Here is an 18874-nt window from a genome sequence, read left to right as displayed (position 1 = left end):
TTTACTATAATCTTCTACTAAGATGGACGGTTAGAACAATGAGGGACATCTGTTTGGTGTTTCTGCAAAATAATACTGAAACTGTACACAACAGGTCACACATTTTTCTAAACAATTAGATTTTTAATAAACTTCATTAGGTAAAAAGAAGTATTAAATATGGACTCAGAATCAGTATTTTAAATCATTTGTATTGGATCAGGATAATAATAATAAAACCTGACCAGGAAATAGTGCCAAAAGTGTGAGAGTAACTTGGAAAATTGACTCTCGTTAAGCAACACCGCCTCAAATTCACCACATTCAACAAAATATTTCAACACAGTTACTGTCAGATTTCAAACCACCTGCACTGAAATTTTTCCCCTTTTGCATAATCTACATGCATCTGTTTGTGTCTGAGAATTAACATGGTTTTGCGCAATAAAAGGTTACAGTCAGTAAGCAGTTTAGATTCACAGTAGGGTGCAAATACACTGCAAATCTGTTTGTGTAGTATGGGTTATTGCATATTTATTCAACAAGTACCCATTAAAATGATAATAATGATACAATTATATATATATATATATATATATATATATATATATATATATATATATATACACACACACACACACACACAGTTGAACACACACACACACAGTCACACAAAGTCTTTTGTTTTATTTCGGCTAGAATAAAAGAAGTTTACATTTTTAAAAAAATCCATTTTAAGGTCAATTTTTTTCCGATCAGTCTACAGAACAAACCATCATTATAAAATAACTTGCCTAATTACCCTAACCTGCCTAATTAACCTAGTTAAGACTTTAAATGGCCCTTAAAGCTGTACAGAAGCAAAAATATTATTTACTGTCATCATGGCAAAGGTAAAATACATCAGTTATTAGAAATTAGTTATTAAAACTATTATGTTTACAAATGTGTTGAACAAATCTTCTCTCTGTAAAACAGAAATTGGGTTGAAAAAACAGCTTTCTTTGCCCTTCTAGATGATTTTATTAATAAGTGATTTGAGTCATTGCAGAGATGTATGAATGCAGTCCTCTAAACTCATGGGAGTCAGACACAATATTCATTCTGTTTCCACTGCACCATGACTTTATATTCTATGCTGGACATTATTTCTGTTAAGTGACACGACTTTTGTCAGCAAGGTCAGACCTTAATGTCCTAATGAAATCATTGAAAAATCAAGGCATGATCATATTTTATTTTGGACAAATAAGCTGTCAGGGTTCTGCCACTCTGATCTTGTAAATTCTTGTTTTGGTGGCAGATCTCTGACACTACTCGTGTCTGGTCCTGTTTCTGTCTCTGTGTGCGCGCGCGCCGTCGTGGGTGTACGCAGAGTGTGCGCGCTCCTGCTTGACGCGGCCGCGTGCGCGCTCTGCGTCCCTCAGACGCGTGCGCTCTTGTATTCGTGTTTGTGTTTTCGTCTGTCAGCAGCATGGTGTTTCATTCCCAGCGTCTCAGTCTTGTTGGTTTCGGTTTTGGTCGGCGCTGGGATGAAGCATGCATGCTGCATATGTGAGCGCATGGTGAGTTTTCATTCATCGTGTGCTCGTGTCTTGCGTCTTTTGTCAAAGCACGTGGCTCGGTGTTTACATTGTGGTCACGTGCTTTTGTCGTGTGCTTCAGTGTTGTGTTATGTGAGCGCATGGCTTGTATTGTCTCTCTGTGTCATGCGCTCTCCCGTCTATTGTCTAGTCCCACCCTCCTTGTTAACCCATTATTAGTTTGTCATGTTCACCTGTGTGTCAATTTACTTTTTGCTTTATAACCCCCTCATGTTTTCAGTCCTTTGCGAGTTCGTCATCATATGTTGTCGATGTTTACCTGTCTTGCTGTGTCCAGTCCTGCCTTGTCGTGCCTGCCCAGTCAAGTTTGTTTGTTTGTTTGTTTGATTTATTGTTTGTTGTAGAAGTGTTTTCCCCCTCGGGGTTGTTTATTTTGCCTTTTATTTTATTTTTTAATTAATAAATCCTACTTCATTCTGCGCTTGTGTCCTTGCTCCTTTTTCCCTTTACCGGAACGTGACAGTACGAACTCGCCAAAGATGAGGACCCAGCAGAGTGAAGACAGCCCCTTCTCCAGCCGCATACTGCAGCTCATCAGTCTGCAGTCGCTGCGGCAACGTGGCATGAAGGTGGAAAGTTTTGCGGCTAAATTTTGTGTGGCAGCAGAGGGGCTGGGGTTTAATGATCAAGCCCTGGTGAACCTCCTTAACTATGCCCTCGACAAGCCCCTCAATATCCAGCAGATGCTGAAATTGGGAGGGCTATCTTACCATCAGTTTGTGGAGCATTTGGTTCATCAGGCTGCTTATGGCGAACATCCCAATCCCAGCTCTCTGTTGCCCTCTGCTCTGCAGCTAAAGGAGAGAGTGATCCTTCAAGAGAAGAGGATCCCTTACACCAGCGCCACCTCCCAACACATGTCCAGCCCGCAAGGGCTGACCCGCACTCAAAAGCGGAGGTTAAAGAGGAAGACCTCTGCTGCAGTGTCGGCTCCAGCCCCAGAGCGCCCTCCAGTGTCGGCTCCAGCCCCAGAGCGCCCTCCAGTGTCGGCTCCAGCCCCAGAGCGCCCTCCAGTGTCGGCTCCAGCCCCAGAGCGCCCTCCAGTGTCGGCTCCAGCCCCAGAGCGCCCTCCAGTGTCGGCTCCAGCCCCAGAGCGCCCTCCAGTGTCGGCTCCAGCCCCAGAGCGCAGCTCAGTGCCGGTCCCAGTCCGGCTCCTTGCCCTGCCGACACCACCCAGACGTCTTGCCCTGCCGGCGTCAACCAGACGTCTAGCCCTGCCGGCACCAGCCCGGCTTCTTGCCCTGCTGGCATCAACCAGACGTCTTGCCCAGCTGGCCCCAGCCCGGCTCCTTGCCCTGCCGGCTTCAGCCCAGCTCCTTGCCCTGCCGGCACCACCCAGACGTCAAGCCCTGCCGGCCCCAGCCCGGCTCCTTGCCCTGCCGGCACCACCCAGACGTCTTGCCCAGCCGGCTCCAGCCCGGCACCTTGCCCTGCCGGCACCTACCAGACGTCTTGCCCAGCCGGCTCCAGCCCGGCACCTTGCCCTGCCGGCACCTACCAGACGTCTTTCCCTGCCGGCACCTACCAGACGTCTTTCCCTGCCGGCACCTACCAGACGTCTTTCCCTGCCGGCACCTACCAGACGTCTAGCCCTGCCGGCACCTACCAGACGTCTAGCCCTGCCGGCCCCAGCCCGGCTCCTTGCCCTGCCGGTCCCAACCAGACGTCTTGCCCTGCCGGCCCCAGCCCGGCTCTTTTCCCTGCCGGCCCCAACCAGACGTCTTGCCCTGCCGGCGCACCCCAGACGTCTTGCCCAGCCGGCCCCAGCCCGGCTCCTAGCCCCGCCGGCTCCCCTCTGGTCTTCAGCCCCGCCGGCTCCCCTCGGGTCTTCAGCCCCGCCGGCTCCCCTCGGGTCTTCAGCCCCGCCGGCTCCCCTCGGGTCTTCAGCCCCGCCGGCTCCCCTCGGGTCTTCAGCCCCGCCGGCTCCCCTCGGGTCTTCAGCCCCGCCGGCTCCCCTCGGGTCTTCAGCCCCGCCGGCTCCCCTCGGGTCTTCAGCCCCGCCGGCTCCCCTCGGGTCTTCAGCCCCGCCGGCTCCCCTCGGGTCTTCAGCCCCACCGGCTCCCCTCTGGTCTTCAACCCCGCCGGCTCCCCTCTGGTCTTCAGCCCCGCCGGCTCCCCTCTGGTCTTCAGCCCCGCCGGCTCCCCTCTGGTCTTCAGCCCCGCCGGCTCCCCTCTGGTCTTCAGCCCCGCCGGCTTTAGTTAAGTCGCCTCTAGACCAGCCGGCTCCCCACAGGCCTTCATCCCAGCCAGCTCCCTACAGGCCTCCTGCCTTGCTATCCCAGGCCGATCCTCCTTGGGTTGTCCCTCCTGCTCCACCTTGGAGCATGCCTCTGCCACCCTGGACTGATCCTCCGGCTCCACCCTGGTTCCCTGCCGGGGTCCCTGACCCATTGCACCTGTCCTGGACTGTCCCTCCTGATCCTCCCTGGTTTTGCCCTCCCATCCCTCCCTTATTTGTCTTGTTGGGTCTGACTTGGCTCCCCTCCCTCCCCCCCTTCATGTTGTCTCGCCTGTTCACCTCCCTGTCTTGTGTTTGTTGATGTTGCCTGTTTTGTTGTCTTGTGGTGTTTCTTGTCTGTCTTGTACCTTGTTGGATGTTCCCTTTAGGGACGACAGGTGGCGTCCCTTTTGGGGGGGGGTAGTGTCAGGGTTCTGCCACTCTGATCTTGTAAATTCTTGTTTTGGTGGCAGATCTCTGACACTACTCGTGTCTGGTCCTGTTTCTGTCTCTGTGTGCGCGCGCGCCGTCGTGGGTGTACGCAGAGTGTGCGCGCTCCTGCTTGACGCGGCCGCGTGCGCGCTCTGCGTCCCTCAGACGCGTGCGCTCTTGTATTCGTGTTTGTGTTTTCGTCTGTCAGCAGCATGGTGTTTCATTCCAAGCGTCTCAGTCTTGTTGGTTTCGGTTTTGGTCGGCGCTGGGATGAAGCATGCATGCTGCATATGTGAGCGCATGGTGAGTTTTCATTCATCGTGTGCTCGTGTCTTGCGTCTTTTGTCAAAGCACGTGGCTCGGTGTTTACATTGTGGTCACGTGCTTTTGTCGTGTGCTTCAGTGTTGTGTTATGTGAGCGCATGGCTTGTATTGTCTCTCTGTGTCATGCGCTCTCCCGTCTATTGTCTAGTCCCACCCTCCTTGTTAACCCATTATTAGTTTGTCATGTTCACCTGTGTGTCAATTTACTTTTTGCTTTATAACCCCCTCATGTTTTCAGTCCTTTGCGAGTTCGTCATCATATGTTGTCGATGTTTACCTGTCTTGCTGTGTCCAGTCCTGCCTTGTCGTGCCTGCCCAGTCAAGTTTGTTTGTTTTTTGTTTGATTTATTGTTTGTTGTAGAAGTGTTTTCCCCCTCTGGGTTGTTTATTTTGCCTTTTATTTTATTTTTTAATTAATAAATCCTACTTCACTCTGCGCTTGGGTCCTTGCTCCTTTTTCCCTTTACCGGAACGTGACATAAGCATAATCTTAAGGCCTTTGCCTTTTATATAAGCCATTTCTGATACCAAATGATCAACTAAAAGTCAAGTTATTATTTGGTGTTTCTAAAACATGGATAGACAACAAGACTTTTGTCAGGTAGTGTATACTTCAACTAGATATGAAATCAGAAAAGTGTAATACAGAAGATTAGGTTTTGATTGGCCATCATCTGATGAGGAACATGTGAATGAAACTTGGTGTTACTTATATATTGGATAATTTCACCTTGCAGTGTTGTTAAAATGAAGTCACGAACAGCATTCAACTCCATGCAAGCTGTCCTGAAGGTCTGTTTTTTTTTTTTTTTGTTCTATACAAACACATGTAAAGGTCTTGCACACAATATCAAGTCACTGGGCCATGTGACGTCACATGCTTAAAAGAAAAACCACAAACTGCTCTGCTGAAAGCTCCCTTACGGAAAACACATTCACAGATACTTCACAAAAACTGCAGATATGACTGGAGAATTTTCAATTTAAACAGAAGTGAAGGACAAAGTAAAACAGCTGATATCTACTCTGCTGAAAACTTGATATCTAAAAGTGTGAATTGTAACATTAAGCAACATCAGGACTGACACGGTAAAAAGCAAGCATTATTACACTGATAAACATTTGCTCAAAGCCAGACACGTGCTGAGGGAAGCAGTGGACAGATCTTTGTGAGTCATCCGTTTTCAGCAAAAGTGTGACAAATATGGGCACTTCAACAGGAAGAGCTTCTGACACGCAAACAAACACCTAACACGCATAAGCAAAGCCGCAACACATGCGATCACCTACAGATACATAGTTTAATAAGTTTCAAAACCACAGGACATGAAAGTCTAAATGCCACATTAGATGCATCGGCCAGTAAGATGAAAAGTGTCAGACAGACTGAAGCTTGACAATGGGAAAAACCACAATGAGACATGAGAACCATATTTCCAGTGATCTCTCTCGTTTTGTGTCACAGACGTAAAAATGAATCACCGAACTCTCGCTAATCTTTAAATCTAACATGGCTCAAGGAGTCACTCGCGATAAAAAAATAAATATTCAGAAAAGAACAGATTTCGTATCAGCATGCCAGCTGACAAACCAAAACGATTCCAGCACTGTAAATAAATATCTGTTAATTAAAAGTTTCTGTATCTTGTGTTTGCGTTTATTTCTGCTTGTGAATTGCATTATGGGACCTCGATCTCTGTTCAACTTTTGATGTTGTAAATTAAACACTACAGTTCAATAAAGTGTCTTTTATTGACATTTCAGTAGTTGGAAATAAAATATAAAACCTACTATATTAGGGTTGGGTGATTTGGTCTAAAATCTAAATCTTGATTAATTGAACAGTTTAATGACTAATGATAATTTTATGACTAATGAACTATTATTTCATTTATTTATTTTATGTTTTTGCCCTCATAGTTCACTGACAAGGGTTGGTCGATGGGTGATCACCAGGATGGGGAAGTCCCAGAGTAAAATGAGAAAATATGATACACCAGTGCTTTGGAATATGGAAAATATGTATTTACGCTGTTTTTATTTGTTTTTATTTTATTTATACTTGTCTCTTTTATTCCTGTTTATGTAAAGCACTTTGAATTGCCACTGTGTATGAAATATGCTATATAAATATCTATCTATTAGGGCTGCACGATTCTGACAAAAATGTGATTCACGATTTATTTTGCATAAAATCAAGATCAAGATTTTCTCACAATACTGTAAATATAAATCAAAGGTTAATATGTTAAGCCTATTATTATTGTTAATTACCAAACTTATGGTAAAACAACAACAATAATATTAGGCCCATGTGTAGGTCTACTGTTGCTTAAAATGCTAAATTTTGTCAATTTGTAAATTTTAGTCATTATGGTGGACTTGAACAAACTTTCAATATGTCCTGTTTGTTAATTCACAGTAAAATTATGACATCAGAATAAAACTATTCATAATTTTGAAGTTGATTAATTATGTTTAAGACATGTGCTTGTCATCTGTTATTGACAACATTATTGAACCATTTGTTTTCACTGGTAAAACTAGAATTTTGTCATTATCAGATTCCTTCTTGCATTAAATTCAGCATTATATATAGTCTAGGGTTGTTATACTGACACAGTAAACTTTTATTTTCATGCATAACACTTTGTGTTCGCTATTTAAGAAAAAACAGATCAAATGCTTGTCGTAATCATAACTGTAAAATGCAATATGGTCATTTAAATCATGTGCGCACAGGTTTCACTTTCAGTTCAAAGTGCGACTCATGGCTGCCGTCACTGTGAAAAAAACACAAGCAAATCAAAGCATGGGCCTTTGTTTCTTTCTTTCTCCATCCGCTTGTCACACACATTAAACTATTGTATGTTATGTCATCTACTCCTAGTTTAATATTAACATCTAAAAGGACGTAACACACATCTGTTAGCTGTGCCTTTACTAAATGAGCACTGTGCTACGCCTGACAGATCTCACCAATTTGTTTTTCTCTTCTTGTTCATTGTTTTATAATATTTTTAACACTTTTTAATCATTTTTATTATTAGTTTTTATTTTTATACTTGCCTCTTTTATTGACGTTTATGTAAAGCACTTTGAATCGCCATTTTGTATGAAACGTGCTATATAAACAAACTTGCCTTCCCTTGATCTTGAAGACATGGTCATGTGCTACAGCACAGAACCAGTGTTGATCAACCAACTAACAAATATGAGCAAAATACTTGTGAAAAGTTAGCTAACGCGTTACTATGACCTATTAGATATGCCCATGTCATTTATATTCACACACAATCTCTCTCTTGCGTGTCCTCTCTATGTCTGAAGGCCGATTAAAGGATAACTGAGTCAAAGTGGGGACTAGGAGATCTAACATGTCATAACTGAAGGAAATTTTGACAAATATTGCACTCCAAAGAGTAAAACTAGTTTTCACTTGTCTAAAATTTGGCAATGGGCAGGATAATGTTAATTAATGGCTAGCAGTGTGTTAAAGAAAAACTCCCCCATTTTTTGATAAAGGCTCAATTTACAAGTCTCCTAGAGTTAACCTCTGGACTTGAACCATTTTTTAATCCATTCTGACATTTTCCTTGTTCTGGCGGGGGAGAGGGCAAATTCTTCAGCAGGATTTCCCATACCTCAGCCTACATTCCAAAGCTCCTGCAAGCAAAGAAGGTCAAGCTGCTCCAGGATTGGCCAGCCCAGTCACCAGATATGAACTTTATTGAGCACGTCTGGGGTAAGATGAAGGAGGAGGCATTGAAGATGAATCCAAAGAATCTTGATGAGCTCTGTGAGTCCTGCATAAATGCTTTCTTTGCCATTCCAGATGACTTTATTAATAAGTGATTTGAGTCATTGCAGAGATGTATGGATGCAGTCCTCCAAGCTCATGGGAGTCAGACACAATATTCATTCTGTTTCCACTACACCATGACTTTATATTCTATACTGGACATTATTTCTGTTCAGTGACAAGACTTTTGTCTAAGCAAAGTCAGACCTTACTGTCTTAACGAAATCATTCAAATTTAAGGCATGATCATATTTTATTGTGGTAAAATAAGCGTAATCTAGAGACCTTGGCCTTTCATATAAGCCACTTCTGATATCAAATGATCACCTAGAAGTCAAGTTATTATTTATTGCTCCTAAAACTTAGATAAGCAACTTTTGTCAGGTAGAGTACACACATCTAACAAGTTAAACTCAGCATATAATGTTTGTTTGTGTTTTTTTGTTAAGATACAGAGCAAATTGCCATGAAATAATTTTATTTTTATATTGTAAGCTTCACTATAATTAAATGACTTTTAAAAAATAAGTTTGATCCTGTATCCCTAAGAAGTGTGAACACTTTTATTAAACAGAAAAGCATTAACATACAGACTCTGGACAAAAAAAGCATAACTAACAACAAAAAGGTAAAAGAAAAAAGAGGGAGAATATAAATGACAAACTGTTCAAGTTAGCTCATGCCCACATTTTGCCGATTTAGTAAGATTTCTAGACACAGTTACTTGTGCCAAAGCTACATGTTTGAATGTGCACAAGATGAGAAGCGGATAGTTTGTCTAACACTCTGCCAGTTAACTGAGACTCTAGATGTTTAAAGAGGTTCATCTTCCTCCAGGCATGTCACATTATCTTCAGTAATAAGCTTCCAGATACACACGCACATTCTGTGCACATCTCATTAAAAAAAATGCTCACAGATAGTGTCATTATAAATAGGTTTGGCCCAAACAAATCTTGCCTGATTTGCTCCTAAACTGTAACTGAACAACAACACCTAAGAAAGTAAACTGGTTTATTAACTGTATTACTTCATTTATTGGTGGTGTATGGGTTGAAGTTTCAAGCAGGACATAAGAATGCTATATCAACACAAATATCCTCAATCTCACACACAATAACAACAGCAACAACAACAACAACAACAAAAATCATGGTAATCCGAGAATAATAAAAATAATTGAACCTGTTCAAGGGTTATATACTGAAAAACACAAATTTTCCTCAAAAGAAAAAGATTTTTAAATGGTGCTTCTTAATAATTGTTCTTTGGATCTATATTTATTATGTAATTGACTTGATTGGTTTTGGGATTTGTGTTGTATTTCCTAATATTTATGATGCTCCACAAAAATGTAGAGTATTTTGATGACTATATGGACACGTCATGCTTTATCTAATGATACTGCGATTGACTGGACGGGTCCTGCACAGACTGGGGATACGGAGCAGTGGTAATGTCCTGCCAGGCAGCGTGCTTTGTGCCAGAATGCAGTGGTGCTGTAAGTGAACCACAGGGCGCGCGGCACGGTTTGGGCGGGCAGCGCTGAACTCTCTCCTCTCTATCATTTTCCTCATCCCTCACTTCTCCACTCAAAACAACAACCGCTGACTGGAGCTGCTTCACAGAAGAGTTTGTCCGAAAATGTTTCGTTCCATAATTCTTGACTGAATTCTTGGCCTCTAATTTTAAATCTCCAAAAAAATAAAAAAATAAAAAAGATGGATAAAGGGAAACGGCAGAAAGAGAAAATAGAGTGAAACGATGGTGACAAATAAGGACAGTAACTATGGAAAAACTCCACTGCAGTCCAGTGTCCAGACACAGTAAAACCAAACCTCATCGGGGACTACAGCTCAGGTTATCCTAGGCCAAAAGCGCTTTTATTTTCAGGGCTGGAGATTTAACAAAACTTTATTATAGCCAAAGATCATGTGCGCTTAAATGTTAAAGAACGCCCGATGAACAAGTTTTACCGCTCATTTTAGAGACTCTTTTTTTTTTAGCAGAATAAAAAATTACAGTTGAATCAGATTTATATAATTATACATTAGATGAATTCCATATGAAGAGTTCAGATGCAAAAACCTTGTTGTCATCTGAAATCCTCTAAAATGAGTATTTCTTCAGGCTCCTATGTTTAGGTTGAGTAATTTTACTTTTATGGCAAAGAATAGGTGACTGACATTGCCTTTAACGTGAAACAACTAAAAGTAAACAGGAGGAAAATGCCAATTTAAGGAGAAAATTTCAGGTTTTTCAATTCAATTCAGGTTTATTTGTAAAGCACCTTTTACAATAATTATTGTTTCAAAGCAGCTTTACAAAAGATGCACATCATTGCATTACAATCAAAATTAAGATAAAGCAGCAACTTCGTTAAACATGTATACATAGACATCACCAACAGTTGAAGTCAGAATTTTAGCCTCTCAAAATTATTAGCCCCCCTGAATGATTAGCCCCCCGGTTTATTTTTTTCTCCCCGATTTCTGTTTAACAGAGAGATTTTTTCCAACACATTTCTAATCATATAATAACTCATCTCTAATAACTGATTTATTTTATTAATGATAACAGTAAATAATATTTTACTAGATATTCTTCAAGACACTTCTATTCAGCTTCAAAGTGCCATTTAAAGGCTTACCCATGTTAACAGGTTAGGGTAATTTCGCAAGTTATTGTATAATGATGGTTTGTTCTGTAGACTGTCGAATAAAAAATATAGCTTAAAGGGGCTAATAATTTTGACCCTAAAATGGTGTTTAAAAATATTAAAACTGCTTTAATTCTAGCCGAAATAAAACAAAGACTTTGTCGAGAATAAAAGTATTATCAGACATACTATGAAAATTTATTTGCTCCGTTAAATACCATTTGGGAAATTAAAAAAATTACAAGGGGGGGCTAATAATTCTGACTTTAACTGCATGTGTCCTAATAGTGTTTAGTGTATAAAACGTTGTGACAACTTTAAAATGCAAAATAGTTAATATAAAAAACAAATCCAGCCTCTATTATTTACCCTTTACTTCTTTCAAAAATTTGAAGAAAGTTGGAAAACAGTACACAGAATATTATGCTATGACTTAAATATTCCAGTTGGTTTTAATTTAATGTAATTACATTAATGCTTAAGTTAAGGTTTAATATCAACTTAATGTTTTTTAGGTTAATGGTTATCATCTTCAAACAATATTCAAATGATTTTCTTTTATGTTCAACAGAACAAAAAAAAAAACAATACTGGTTAGTCGAGGGCGTGTAAAAAAAGAGAGTTTTCATGTTTGAGTTAACAAATAACACAATAATACGATATACAATACGATAACATACAGTTAATCAATTAACACTTTTACTGTAGTATTTTCACAGTACTTTCTTGAAAAAAAGAGACAAATATGTCTAGACTGTAAATAAAACTCGTGTGGTTAAAGTAATTTAACCATTTATCAATGTCATTATTTAATTTTAAAAAGTTGTCATTGTCTTATTACAGATTCAATATGCACAAGCGCAGACCACAGCAGACGAAAAAGCTACTCATTTTTCTTCTCAGCTTGTTTGTTTGTTATTAGCATGTGAAGGTGATAAACGTACCTCGTCAGGCGCTGTGGTTGAGGGCGCTCCCCAAACTTCCTGTAAAGAGACAAAAACACTTTAGCAGAAAAATCGACCACAACATAAACAAAAAACATCATTTAATGCACACAAATATTTGAGCTCACACCTGTGTACGATACTGTACGGCAAAACACAAGGCTGTTTCCCATCATTCACACACTCAAATGTCCCACAACGGACAAACACACACACCTGTCCGCTATTTAAGATTAGCAGGCCTGCAGCTGTTATAGTGACCTTGTGAAACAAGTCACATGACCGTGTGTACAAACATACACAGATGTTCCAAGCAAACCACTTTCCCATTCAGATTGCAGGCTAATTACCAAAGTTAGCACAGTTAGCGATACCTGCTGCCAAACATGCACCGCTGTTCTCTTTGACAGGGATTTACAGCAGTGTTCTGGGTTAAACGCGAGTTGACCATTGCTACAGATGCTGTTGATTAGCACAGGACCTGCTTGGTGAAAACATGCATAAATCACCTCCAGCGTAATGCACGTTTAATGGAAGGCTAAGAGAAAAAGATTAATGTAAAAATATACACAATTTTGCAATTAGTCTTGAAGCAACACATCGCTAACATTTTGCAACAAGGACTCCTAATTAGTAATATTAACAATGAGAAACATCCTCGTGACTGCATTCATTAATCATAGCTAACGCTAGTTTATGATGTATTACAAACTGCACTCACACATATCTTGTTATGTTTAATGATATCAAATGAACAACTGCTTATTAATCTAAATTTATATAACATCAATAACCGATGTTGCAACTATTGTAAAGCTATTGAACTTGCACAATGCTGAGACATCAGAGAAGACAAGGTATTTTATAATTCCGATAAACTGAAAAAAACTGTTCATTGGATTTACTTAATTTTTTAAGGTAATTGGTTGAAAACAATTTATACCGTCTGAATTTAAACTAACAAATTAAGTTGGACATTACAAAATTTCATTTGTTTGTTTAAGTTCAGCCCATATACAGCTGAAGTCACAATTATTAGCCCCCCTTTGAATTTTCTTTTCTTTTTTAAATATTTCCCAAATGATGTTTAACAGAGCAGGGAAATTTTCACAGCATGTCTGATAATGTTTTGTCTTCTGGAAAAAGTCTTATTTGTTTTATTTCAGCTAGAATTTAATTTTTTAAACACCATTTTAAAGGACAAAATTATTAGCCCCTTTAAGCTATATTTTTTCCAATGGTCTACAGTACAAACCATCCTTGTACAAAAACTTGCCTAATTACCCTAACCTTCTTAGTTAACCTAATTCACCCAGTAAAGCCTTTAAATGTCACTTTAAGTTGTTACAGTAGAAGTGTCTTGAAAAATATCTAGTCAAATATTATTTACTGTCATCATGGCAAAGATAAAATAAATCAGTAGAAATTAGTTATTAAACTATTATGTTTAGAAATGTCTTAAAGAAATCTTCTCTCCGTTAAACAGAAATTGGGGGAAAAAATAAACAGGGGGACTAATAACTCAGGGGGGGGCAATAATTCTGACTTCAACTGTACATTGTTTTTAATCAGTTACCTTAAAGAAATTTAGTTAACCCTGCTGAAAAAAAGCAGCATATGCTGGTAAGGTATGCTTTGATGCTGGTCTTGTTGGTTGCTGGTCTCGATGCTGGTCCTGCTGGTTTTACTGTTGGTTTTTCTGGTGTCTATGCTGGTTCAGCTGGTTTCAATGCTGGTTTTGCTGGTGTCTATGCTGGTCCTGCAGGTTTCGATGCTGTTTTTGCTGGTCTTGATGCTGGTCCTGCTGGTCTAGCTGGTCTCGATGCTGGTCCTGCTGGTTTTGCTGGTCTTGATGCTGGTCCTGCTGGTTTTGCTGGTCTCAGTGTTGGTCTTGCTGGCCTCAATGCTGGTCAGGACAAGCACTGAGACCAGCAAGACCAGAATTGAAATCAGCAAGACCAGCATTGGAACCAACAAGACAGCATCGAGACCAGCAAGACCAGTATGAAGCCAGCAAGATCAGCATTGGAACCAACAAGACCAGCATCGAGACCAGCAAGACCAGTATGAAACCAGCAAGACCAGCATTTTAACTAACAAGACCAGCATTTTAACCAACAAGACCAGCATTGGAACCAACAAGACAGCATTGAGACCAGCAAAACCAGCATAAAACCAGCAAGACCAGCATTGAAACCAGCAAGACTAGCATTGGAACCAACAAGATCAGCATACCAGCATCAAAACATATCTTAACAGCATATGCACTGAATCCAATGAATTATTATTTTTAGTGTATTGGGTATATTCATGAAATGGACTTTACTATGTGGTTTAATTAGTAGATGTTAGTTATGAAATAAAAAGACAAGTAAAACACTAAATTAAAAGCCAATTTTTTATAAGACTGGAAGCATTTCTTGTAAGCATACACTGTAAAAAAAATGCTGGGTTCCACACAATCCCTTATGTTGTCCAAACACAAATGGATTATAATAACTTAATAGTTTAGTTTTTTTTTTTAATAATAGTTTGTTGGATTAAAAATAAAATGATAAAAAAAATGTGTTTTAAGTGATTTTAAATAAGTAGTTTGAAAAAGCAGCAAAAGTCATTTGAGCGTACATATTTTTTAACAGTTTAAAAAATTGTTTCAGGCCAAATGATAAAAAAGTCAATATAAAAATTAATAAAAAAACAAGCTTCACAGAAGGAATTCTTCTTACAACACAAATAATGTTTAAGTGATGCTTTCAAAAACCAAATTTTTAAAGCAGCACAGTACATGATATTTCACATCAGGCAGATGAAGGTTTGTTTCTTCTAAATGTCATAGTGAATTGTAGAGTACAGTAATGTGGGACAGTTATTGGATGGTTTCAGTTATGCTTGTGACCTCAGATGGCAAATAATGAAAAATGTTGCCTCATTTCAGAACAACCTGAAGGCCTGTCATGACCCCGTCTGTTTGAAGCCGTTTCTATAGTGACCACACAACTGTTATTACTTGAAATCTAAGCGAATGACGATCATGCCCAAGACAACACTGGAGCCGTTCCAATTAGTTAAGGCAATCCTAGAATCCACAGTGTAAAAATATGCCTCTAATCAAAATCAGAAAAATAAATATGTGTAATATTGCATCTAACTATTTCAATCAGTGTTTCCCTAATGGGGATTTCTGATGAAAAAGCTAATCAATTATACTGGGTGCGTATTTAAATAAATAAACCTTGCTGGACATTAAATCACAATTTAAATAGCATCTATTATCATTAGGAAACAAAACTTTTACTTTTTATTTGATTGTAGTATTTAAAGTGTTATCAAATAATAGATTTTTCATTTTTTGGAGGGGAATTAGTTTTAATTTGCATAGATAAAAATAATTTTGATGAAAAATTTTCCTCATTTTATAATTAGAGTTAAAAGATGCTGATCAGAATTTACTGTGATTTAGATCAGTGTCAATAATGATTTCCAGGAAGGTGAAAATGTCTATTATAATTAAATTAATATAATTTAAATTATATAATTTATTAAAATACTAACAAATTCAATTATTAAATGTTGTTAATAATAATAATAATAATATTAATAATAATATATTTATTTATATTTAATCTTATTTTTAATCACAAATGTGTATACGCACACTTGATTTGCTCAATTACAGTCAAACAGGTAGGAAAATTGTCAGTATTTAAATAAAAAATAAATAAATATTCATTCATTAATTTATTTTATTTTCGGCTAAGTCCCTTTATTAATCTGGGGTTGCCACAGCAGAATGAACCGAAAACTTATCCAGCATTTGTTTTACACAGCAGATACCCAACAGCCACAACCCATCTCTGGGAATAAATAAATGTATTAATTCATAAATAAAACCTCAGTTTAGAATCTGTTGGTTTGTGTTTTTAATGCATTTATTTAATAATAATAACTTATAAAAATTAATATTGACACAAAATTATCAAAAAAAAAAAATTGAAATTTATACATAATTATGGTAATTAAAGCTAAATATATGTTTCAGGAAGCAGAAACTGGAAGTTTAGTGGGAGTCTTTAAATTAGTTTTTAAGACAAAATATAAATACAAACATTATACTCAGATATAGTTTGAGTTAGTATTACAAATTGTTTTATTAATTAAACATAATTTTTGCGAAAATTATTTAAGGTTTACCTTAGAGATAAAAAAAATATGCCTACAATTTTAGAATTACCCATTTGTCCCCCCAAAAAATTCAATAAAGCAATAAAGATTTCACAGCATTTAAATATTTTTTTCTTCTGCAGAAAGTATTATTTGCTTTATTTTGGCTAGTATAAAATCAGTTTTTACTTAAAAAAATAATAAAAATATTGCGGTCAGTATTATTAGCCTTCTTATGCAACAAACTACTTTACAATGACTTGCCTACTGGCATCATGGTAAAGTTAAAGAAAACAGTTATTAGAAATGAAGTTTTAAAACTTTTTTGTTTAGACGTGTTAAAAAAATGTTCTTTCCATTTAAACAGAAATTGGGGGAAAAAAAATTAAATGGCTAATAATTTAGGAGGGCTAATAATTCTGACTTGAACTGTATGATATTTGATAAGCCGGTTAGCTAACTTCCTTTGACAGTGAGGCAGCACATGATGTAGGTTTGCCAGCAGGCCCGCATAATATTTCACTTAGCAAATGACAACTTGAGTATTTCTGGAGTGAAATATCTGTCATTATTGCAGAATTTGCGTCACTTGTGTGTTTTAGTGAAGCCGACCCAGGGCTACAGGAGCTCTGCTGTGGATTGTGTCCCTGGTGTAGTCTTTACGGTACAGCAGATCCCCAGGGGTCCGCGCTAAACTGACAGCAGCCTTGAGGCCAGAGCGGAGTGTGGAGGGGTTTAAAATAGAAGAAGAGAGAAAAATCAATGACTGGAGCTTCCTGATCCAGCATCACTGAACCTGAGGGAGTTACAGGAAGATCTCAAATCAAGTCACGCTGCCACTGCCACGAGACCAGAAAAGACCACCGCAGATTCAGAGACAAGACACTACCATAAAACAGCAGTAGAAGAAAACATCTTTGAAGAAATTTAAGCTCATCAATGTACTATACTATTGTACTAAGGTATCATTAAAGCTAATGTATGCAAGTTTTTGACTCTTCTAAAGCATAAAAATACCATGATATGTTTGCAGATATTTAAGAGACATGCTTAGTGAACATTCTTGTTTATCTGAAAAACAATGCTAAAGTCAGATATTCCGCTTTTAAAAATATGAGGTACATGCCAGAACGTCAGTTTATGTTTTGGTTTCTTTAACCCGCTCACAGTTTGTTTGGCTAATTATATTTCAGCAGCCCGGGTTGCCTTGCTGGAAAACAGCATATTTAATTCACTCAGAAAAGCATGTTCGCGACAGAAATGCAATCTCCAGTGGATAGTAACAGACTCCGAAATGAGACGCAGACTTTGAGTTCCACACGGGGATATTACTTAGCAAATAATATAAACATTAGCAATGTAAACATTAGGTGAGCAGGTAACATTGTAATCCTGGGTACTAACAACACACGAGGAGATTTGGCTGTTTGCACCAGACGAAACACGACAGAAATTTAAATACAGCCATTCAGAAGCACAAAATGGTGCACCCACTGCACTCCAGCCATATGGTAAGGTTTTTAATCTAATTTATACATATTAAACCTCTTTAACATAACTAAATGCAGATGATAAATCACTGATATGTGTTGGTTTGCAATGAGTCACAGTTGTGAAGTTCAATTTCAGACGGTTTATTTTATTTTCCAGATCTGAGGTGAACCATCTGCTGATGCTTTCAGTAGTATCGCAATAAACGTCACGTAAAATGGCATTTAAACTCACATTATTAGCGATTAACACTGAATAGAGCACATTAAGAATACTGCTGCAAAAAAATTTTGTTTCAAAAATATATTCCAGGCATTGGTTATAGGACAAAAACTCCTTTTAATCTGGAAAATATTCCCTCTAACGTGTGCCATTGCTTTTATATAGAACACAATTTAAATCAGCCTTTAGAGTCGTCAGTCAAGCTCGCTATTGTTGGTGTTGTAAATCTGGCAACCTGCTTTTGTGTGTGTTTTGATCCAGGATGCAATACCTAGTTCAGCAACTGGGTGTCAAACTTATATACTGCACATTTAAGTGTTAAGTATGAATGAAGTTTCACATTATATTATGCCAGGTGATATTACAGCATTTGATTTTGATAAGTTACATTAAAAATGTGTTTTTTATGTGGAAATGATGTCATGTTCTTTTATAAGCAAGAAAAAAAGATTTGTTTTAACTACTTGTTTAAAATGAGCTGAAACTACTTACATTTACAGTTCCGGACAATTCCTTCATGTTGTCACAATGCAAATTGGTTAACTTAATAGTTTTTAAGTTGATTGAACATAAAACAATTAGGTTTTCTGCAAACAAAACCCTCAAGAATTTTGTTGATTCAACTAATTTTGAATAAGTCGTGTTGTCATGATACTGAAATTTTCTCTCAAACATTTGAGATCTGTAGAGAACATTCTTAAACACAGCTGACTTGCCATTGTGTCCACGTGCTCAACAGAAATGACTGCGACAGTTCACTGAACTCACGCCTGTTTACTTAGGGTAAACAGATACAGGGACACTGTTTTGTTTTAAAGCCACAGTTTATCAGCGGATCGCTTGTATATCAGCTTATAGACAAACCAGCTGATCTTCACGGTTTTAAAACGCTCCAGTGTAGTCTTTTTTTTTTTTTTTTACAAAATTCTGTGCAAAATAGGCTTTTAAAACCACCCAAATTTTCTGCTATACCATTCCTATGGTATATTTAACAGTATCTCGTGCAGAAAATATATCAAAGATGTTGTTTTAAATTGT

The 18874-nt window shown here is 38.6% G+C and overlaps 1 protein-coding gene across 2 annotated transcripts in view; it reads right to left on the bottom strand.

The window, feature by feature from the left end:
* Nucleotides 1-18874, bottom strand: part of rbpjb (recombination signal binding protein for immunoglobulin kappa J region b) — a 119208-nt gene that overhangs the window by 42570 nt on the left and 57764 nt on the right. For both annotated transcript variants that reach the window (XM_087259657.1, NM_001083551.1), the window contains 1 exon segment: nucleotides 11963-12001. Coding sequence is in view for 1 of the 2 variants with exons in the window: in NM_001083551.1 (NP_001077020.1) it covers nucleotides 11963-12001 (39 nt within the window). In the remaining variant the exon portion in view is untranslated.

This window comes from Danio rerio, chromosome 7 (genome assembly GCF_052040795.2).
Source record: "Danio rerio strain M-AB ecotype USA chromosome 7, GRCz13ab, whole genome shotgun sequence".
In the NCBI taxonomy this organism is placed as follows: domain Eukaryota; kingdom Metazoa; phylum Chordata; class Actinopteri; order Cypriniformes; family Danionidae; genus Danio; species Danio rerio.
This window is presented reverse-complemented; position numbering and strand designations above follow the sequence as displayed.